We start from the raw sequence: 8,357 nt of genomic DNA on the forward strand, positions 1-8,357 counted from the left end.
CTGCACCGATTCTGTATGTGTTGAAAGCAATAGGGCAGTCCAGTTTAGATAAGGGATAACAAAGAGGCCGTGGTTGTAACTCACGTGACTTGAAAAACTCTGGGTCCTGGTTATGGTGTATGATTTATTTCCTCAATCAGTCTGGTCATGTGTCTCTCCATTGGTCTAGTCAGAGGAAATACACACCATTCCTTACATGTCAAACATTAACCAATAATGAAAGGAATGTTCTTGTTACTAAAACCATTAGACGCCACTGTGACTCTCAGGGAAACATATACAACTGTGGTGTCAAGTCTGAGGTAATAGGATATTACCAAACTCGAAGGAAAATATGTGTTTGTGCACCTAGCAAACCATGGGATTACTCATTCTGTGTTTGTCTGCATACGTGTGCGACCGTGTGTATGATTGACAGTGTATTCATTCATACTCACATAAATGAACGTTCACCACATTTGGCTGTAAGACAGTAGGATGGATGGGTCTACCGTACACATCGTGCTTCTGATGCTGTTTCTGCTTCACTATACACAGGGGACCTTGCCAACAGGTAGGGAACAAAGGGAAAGGACAGTTATTCACATACAATCTATTTGATGTTGATTTTATTTTGAATATTGGGCTAAATTAGACATAATTTTGAAATGTTTATTGTTTGTTGATGGTTCCTCCTAAAGATATGATGGTGTGGGCAGAAAGTATGATTTAACTTGATAGCCAATGTTGAAATTCTAAAAAGATTGATATGAAGCTTACAATGTTTCAAGGTCCAAGACATACGATAATCACATATCAAAAGTGTAGTCCATTATTGCATGACGTAAGATAACATCGTTTTGTGTTTTAACAATAATATATCACTTTTCTCTTACTGATCAGATGTATCTGTCACCATATCTCTATAATTTACGAGGCAAACATCTACAATCCTATGAAAAATGATTTGCCCCCTTCCTGATTTCTCATTTTTTTGCACATTTGTTACACTTAACTGTTTCAGATCATCAAACAAATGTTAATATTACACAAAGATAACCCAAGTAAACACAAAACACAGTTTTTAAGTGATGATTTTATTTATTAAGGGAAAAAAGCTATCCGAACCTTCATGGCCCTATGTGACAAAGTAATTGCCTGCCTTGTTAAATCATGTATTTACTGTGGTTAATGGCATTTTTTTGGAAAGCTGAGTTCAATTTCACTAGCCACACCCAGGCCTGATTACTGCCAGAACTGTTGAATCAAGAAATCACTTAAATAGAACCTGTCTGACAAAGTGAAGTAGGCCAAAAGATCTCAAAAAGCAAGACATCATGCCGCGATCCAAAGAAATTCAGGAACAGATGAGAAACAAAGTAATTGACATCAATCAGACTGGAAAGGGTTACAAAGCCAGTTCTAAAGCTTTGGGACTCCAGCGAACCACGGTGACAGCGAACCACGGTGACAGCGATCCACGGTGACAGCGAACCACGGTGACAGCGAACCACGGTGACAGCGAACCACGGTGACAGCGAACCACGGTGACAGCGATCCACGGTGACAGCGAACCACGGTGACAGCGATCCATGGTGACAGCGAACCACGGTGACAGCGAACCACGGTGAGAGACATTATCCACAAATTGAGAAAATTTGGAACAGTGGTGAACCTTCCCAGGAGTGGCCGGCCTACCAAAATTACCCCAAGAGCGCAGCGACGACTCATCCAAGAGGTCACAAAAGAACCCACAACTACATCTAAAGAACTGCAGGCCTCACTTGCCTCAGTTAAGGTCAGGGTTCATGACTCAACCATAAGAAACAGACTGGTCAAAAATGGCATCCATGGCAGAGTTCCAAGGCGAAAACCACTGCTGACCAAAAAGAACATAAAGGCTCGTCTCACTTTTGGCAAAAAACATCTTGATCCCCAAAACTTTTGGGAAAATATTCTGTGGACTGACGAGACAAAAGTATAACTTTTTGGAAGGTGTGCGTCCTGTTACATCTGCTGTAAAAGTAACACAGCATTTCAGAAAAAGAACATCATACCAACAGTCAAATATGGTGGTGGTAGTGTGATGGTCTGGGGCTGCATTGCTGCTTCAGGACCTGGATGACTTGCTGTGATTGATGGAACCATGAATTCTGCTCTCTACCAAAACAATCCTGAAGGAGAATGTCCGGCTATCAGTTCGTGACCTCAAGCTGAAGCGCACTTCGGTTCTGCAGACAATGATCCAAAACACACCAGCAAGTCCACCTCTGAATGGCTAAAATAAAACAAAATGAAGGTTTTGGAGTGGCCTAGTCAAAGTCCGGACTTGAATCCGATTGAGATGCTGTGGCGTGACCTTAAAAAGGCGGTTCATGCTCGAAAACCCTCCAATGTGGCTGAATTAAAACAATTCTGCAAAGAAGAGTGGGCCAAAATTCCTCCACAGCGATGTGAAAGACTCATTGTCAGTTATCGCAAATGCTTGATTGCAGTTGTTGCTGCTGAGGGTGGCACAACCAGTTATTAGGTTAAGGGGGCAATTACTTTTTCACATAGGGCCATGAAAGTTTGGATAGCTTTTTTCCCTTAATAAATAAAATCATCACTTAAAAACTGCATTTTGTGTTTACTTGGGTTATCTTTGTGTAATATTAAAATTTGTTTGATGATCTGAAACATTTAAGTGTGAGAAATGTGCAAAAAAATAAGAAATCAGGAAGGGGCAAATACTTTTTCACAGCACTGTATGTTCAGTCCATTTTTCATCTTCAAAATATGAGATCATAGTGAAAGTGCAAATCAGTGCAAGGAATGTTGACTAGTCTGATAAGTGAATAGCTTGATACTTGAGACCTCACGTCTAGACAGAAGAATGTCACTATAACACTGAACTTGTTGTTGTCACATCTCTTTAATATAGCTTGTGTTGTGTGGGTGTCTGTCTGGATGTCAGCCCATCTGTCAGTCAACTGCAATTACTATACAATGGGCACACACTACTAACACAAGATATGATTTAAAGGGATGTGTCATCATTTAGATTGTGTTCACTGTCTTCTCTCTTTAGTTACAGCCATCTCTCCAACCCATACGACAGCTACGCAGACTGACTACAGCCCTGTGAACGCATCCCACCCAACTACTCCTTCTACCCCCACCTCTGCTCGACCCAGCATGGCTACTTCCACCCAGGACCCCAGCAGTAGTCTGACCAGCCATGTTTCAGGCACCACAGCCAGGCCCCAAGAGGGTGACTCCACCTCTAATACCACCATGAACACCTCAAGCCTATCTACCACACCAACCCAATCGACCCCATCACAGGGTGAGTAAATACCCCACTTACCTGTTCAACGGGAGTCCCTAAGTGATATTAACGCAATACGAAGACCTGCAGTATAATGATCACTTGTAAGAAGTGTGGCTAGCTTTTTACAAGGTGAAGCCTCAGTGTTCACTATTCCATTGTTTTTCAGACAGATGCTCGTCCCCTCCAGTTCTGTGTTGTTTGGGGCAGAGTAGCAGCTGTAGAAGAAGAAGCTGTTTCTGTGACCAGGCCTGTGTGCTGTATGGAGACTGCTGTCATGACTACAGGAACACCTGCACACAACGTGAGGGACAGATAGAATACCAGTCCTATCAGTACATACAAAAGCAACCAGTTGAAATGATACTTATTTCATAACATATGACATGTTTTCTCAACAGTCGGTTGTTTGAATTGTGACTTTCTAACTGCCATCATTTTCCTTGTTTTCTAAAGCGTTCACCCCTCCAAAGCCAGTCACACAAGAGCCAAGAACAGTAGACAGCAATACTACACCTTCCCCATCTAACACAGTAGACAGCAATATTACACCTTCACCGTCTAACACAGTAGACAGCAATACTACACCTAAACCATCTAACACAGTAGACAGCAATATTACACCTTCACCATCTAGCACAGTAGACAGCAGTACTACACCTAAACCATCTAACACAGTAGACAGCAGTACTACACCTTCACCATCTAACACAGTAGACAGCAATACTACACCTAAACCATCTAACACAGTAGACAGCAATATTACACCTTCACCATCTAGCACAGTAGACAGCAGTACTACACCTTCACCATCTAACACAGTAGACAGCAATATTACACCTTCACCATCTAACACAGTAGACAGCAATACTACACCTAAACCATCTAACACAGTAGACAGCAGTACTACACCTTCACCGTCTAACACAGTAGACAGCAATACTACACCTTCACCGTCTAACACAGTAGACAGCAGTACTACACCTTCACCATCTAACACAGTAGACAGCAATATTACACCTTCACCATCTAACACAGTAGACAGCAATACTACACCTAAACCATCTAACACAGTAGACAGCAATACTACACCTTCACCGTCTAACACAGTAGACAGCAGTACTACACCTAAACCATCTAACACAGTAGACAGCAATATTACACCTTCACCATCTAACACAGTAGACAGCAATATTACACCTTCACCATCTAGCACAGTAGACAGCAGTACTACACCTTCACCATCTAACACAGTAGACAGCAATATTACACCTTCACCATCTAACACAGTAGACAGCAATATTACACCTTCACCATCTAGCACAGTAGACAGCAGTACTACACCTTCACCATCTAACACAGTAGACAGCAGTACTACACCTAAACCATCTAGCACAGTAGACAGCAGTACTACACCTTCACCATCTAACACAGTAGACAGCAATATTACACCTTCACCATCTAACACAGTAGACAGCAATACTACACCTAAACCAACTAACACTGTAGACAGCAGTACTACACCTTCACCGTCTAACACAGTAGACAGCAATTCTAGTAGTACTACAACACCATCTAACACAGTGGACCTCAATACTACACCTTCCCCATCTAACACAGTAGACAGCAATATTACACCTTCACCGTCTAACACAGTAGACAGCAATACTACACCTAAACCATCTAACACAGTAGACAGCAATATTACACCTTCACCATCTAGCACAGTAGACAGCAGTACTACACCTAAACCATCTAACACAGTAGACAGCAGTACTACACCTTCACCATCTAACACAGTAGACAGCAATACTACACCTAAACCATCTAACACAGTAGACAGCAATATTACACCTTCACCATCTAGCACAGTAGACAGCAGTACTACACCTTCACCATCTAACACAGTAGACAGCAATATTACACCTTCACCATCTAACACAGTAGACAGCAATACTACACCTAAACCATCTAACACAGTAGACAGCAGTACTACACCTTCACCGTCTAACACAGTAGACAGCAATACTACACCTTCACCGTCTAACACAGTAGACAGCAGTACTACACCTTCACCATCTAACACAGTAGACAGCAATATTACACCTTCACCATCTAACACAGTAGACAGCAATACTACACCTAAACCATCTAACACAGTAGACAGCAATACTACACCTTCACCGTCTAACACAGTAGACAGCAGTACTACACCTACACCATCTAACACAGTAGACAGCAATATTACACCTTCACCATCTAACACAGTAGACAGCAATATTACACCTTCACCATCTAGCACAGTAGACAGCAGTACTACACCTTCACCATCTAACACAGTAGACAGCAATATTACACCTTCACCATCTAACACAGTAGACAGCAATATTACACCTTCACCATCTAGCACAGTAGACAGCAGTACTACACCTTCACCATCTAACACAGTAGACAGCAGTACTACACCTAAACCATCTAGCACAGTAGACAGCAGTACTACACCTTCACCATCTAACACAGTAGACAGCAATATTACACCTTCACCATCTAACACAGTAGACAGCAATACTACACCTAAACCAACTAACACTGTAGACAGCAGTACTACACCTTCACCGTCTAACACAGTAGACAGCAATTCTAGTAGTACTACAACACCATCTAACACAGTGGACCTCAATACTACACCTTCGCCATCTAACACAGTAGACAGCAATATTACACCTTCACCATCTAACACAGTAGACAGCAGTACTACACCTTCACCATCTAACACAGTAGACAGCAATACTACACCTTTACCATCTAACGCAGTAGACAGCAGTACTACACCTACAGCAGAAGATGGCAGCACACTAGAAGTCACAACGTCCACTCCTATTGGTGAGTGTATGATGATATTCAAGTAGTCTATTCCGGCAAAAACGACAGACACAACAGCGCCAATAACAGGAGACAGCAATACTACACTGTCACCATTAGAGGGCAGTACAGTCACAAAAGTCCCAGCCTTCACTACTCTGGATTAGTATCAGTACTGAAAAAGCACCCAATTGTCATACTTGAGTAAAAGTTAAGATACCTTAATAGAAAATGACTCAAGTAAAAGTGAAAGTCACCCAGTAAAATACTACTTGAGTAAAAGTCTATTGGTATTCAGTTTTAAATATGTAATTGCTAAAATATACTTAGTATCAAAAGTAAAAGTATGGATAATTTCAAATTCATTATATTAAGCAAAACAGACAGCACAATTTTCTTGTTTTTTAAATGTATGGATAGCCAGGGGCACACTCCAACACTCAGACATAATTTACAAACAAAGCATTTGTGTTGAGTGAGTTCGCCAGATCAGAGGCATTATGGATGACCAGGAACGTTATTTTGGTAAGTGTGCGAATTGGACCGTTTTCTGTCCTGCTAAGCATTTAAAATGTAAAGAGTACCTTTGGGTGTCAGGGAAAATGTATGCAGTTAAACGTACATTGCTTTATTTAGGAATGTAGTGGAGTAAAAGTAAAAGTAATCAAAAATATAAATAGTAAAGTACAGATGCCCCAAAAAAATGACTTAAGTAGTACTTTAAAGTATTTTTACTCAAGTACTTTACACCACTGTTTAGTATCTGAACTGTCAAACAACATCTAGTCACACCTATCCCCTAGTTGTATGGACCAAGAATGAATACAGCAGTTTCATGACAAAGTGTTAATCATATACATGGTATATTTCAGAACTTGGATCAACATCGACTCTTCAAGCCACACATACCGTCCCTGCTGTGTCTAACCTAGTACAGACCATTACCAGTCATTCTGATGACACAACTGGTAACACAACACCACCAGTCACAACAACCTTGTTCCACAATACTGTCTCCAAGGAAACAACTGAGGCAGACCATAAGAACATCATAACCTCTCACAAAGGTATGCATTAGTTCCCACTGCCAAGTTGCTCAAGAATCATGGCATTAACATGATTGATTTTTGTTAAGGGCATCATTTACAGCTCAGTATGGCTAGGATCATCATCTCAAAACGGATCATATTACATTGTGATTTTTTCAATCAGATATCCAAACTCTAATCGCCCATTTGAGGGTCTCTATAGTTTCGGCTGGGGACATAAGTAAGGAGGAGATCATTGAGGCGTTGCATAATGTAAGTGAAGCTCACAATTATCAACTCACACTTTTACACGGCTTAATGTTTCTAAAACATTACTACATAACCAGTATCAACCATTTAGAAGTAGGCTTCTAGGCTATGTTATATCAACCTGTTGAGATAACAGGCAGGAGAGCCTTTATTCCTTGCTTGATTCTACTCTTCCTCTCCAGCTTGCAGCGCAGGTCCAAGCCTTTCTACAGAGAGAGTACTGTAACAACTGCACACTACGCATCAGAAACGTCAGAGGAATATGAGACCAACATTTAATCCAAACCAGGTCTCTACACTAACCCAAAGAATCTTATGAGATTCCTGGAACTAACCCTCATCATATAACCCTAATATAGTCTGGAACACTGTCACGACCTGAACATAGAGAGCCCTTGGTTCTCTATGGTGTAGTAGGTCAGGGTGTGACTAGGGGGTGTTCTAGGTTATATATTTATATGTTGGTGCTCTTGGTATGGTTCCCAATTAGAGGCAGCTGATGTTCGTTGTCTCTAATTGGGGATCATACTTAAGGTTTCCCTGTTCCCACCTGCTTTGTGGGATATTGTTTTTGAGAGAGTGCATGTAGCACCTCAGTACTGCACGGTCGTTGTTTGTTTCTTGGTTTGTTTTAAGTTTCACTTAATAAAGATGTGGAACTCCAATAATTTTGCGCCTTGGTCCGTCTCTCCACACATTCGTAACAGAATATCCCACCAAACAAGGACCATGCAGCGTGCAACGATGGGAGAAGTAAGTTGGACCTGAGAAGGAGATCATGAGACCCTTCCTTGGCGGGAGTTGCCAAGGAGCATGGAAGGACAGCGACGACGCCGGGGACCACGGCCACAGAAACCCCAAGATTTGTTTTGGGGGGGGGGGGAACATGGAGCTGGCGGTCGAGCAGC

At 41.7% G+C, this 8,357-nt stretch overlaps 1 protein-coding gene and 1 long non-coding RNA gene across 2 annotated transcripts; both read left to right on the forward strand.

Moving 5' to 3' along the window:
- The first annotated feature begins 258 nt into the window (after nt 1-258).
- LOC139559588 (sialidase-like) lies at nt 259-5,624 on the forward strand. The gene is made up of 5 exons (XM_071375706.1): nt 259-553; nt 3,050-3,307; nt 3,459-3,593; nt 3,746-5,520; nt 5,589-5,624. The coding sequence occupies exons 1-5, from the start codon at nt 478-480 to the stop codon at nt 5,622-5,624; spliced, it is 2,280 nt and encodes a 759-aa protein (XP_071231807.1). The 5' UTR covers nt 259-477.
- Nucleotides 5,625-5,671: 47 nt separating this feature from the next.
- LOC139560158 (uncharacterized) lies at nt 5,672-8,157 on the forward strand. Its single transcript, XR_011671875.1, has 4 exons — nt 5,672-6,172; nt 7,024-7,218; nt 7,364-7,452; nt 7,632-8,157. It is a non-coding gene; the product is annotated as an uncharacterized lncRNA (long non-coding RNA).
- The last annotated feature ends 200 nt before the right edge of the window (nt 8,158-8,357 follow it).

This window comes from Salvelinus alpinus, chromosome 30 (genome assembly GCF_045679555.1).
Source record: "Salvelinus alpinus chromosome 30, SLU_Salpinus.1, whole genome shotgun sequence".
Classification (NCBI taxonomy): domain Eukaryota; kingdom Metazoa; phylum Chordata; class Actinopteri; order Salmoniformes; family Salmonidae; genus Salvelinus; species Salvelinus alpinus.

Bases quoted from the DNA above. Each gene is read 5' to 3' on its own strand.
- LOC139559588 (XM_071375706.1), top strand. From the start codon at position 478: ATGGATGGGTCTACCGTACACATCGTGCTTCTGATGCTGTTTCTGCTT. The intron at 3,594-3,745 runs GTGAGGGACAGA...TGTTTTCTAAAG, and splicing joins CAGGAACACCTGCACACAAC to CGTTCACCCCTCCAAAGCCA. The intron at 5,521-5,588 runs GTAGACAGCAAT...TTCACCATCTAG, and splicing joins CACCTACACCATCTAACACA to CACAGTAGACAGCAGTACTA.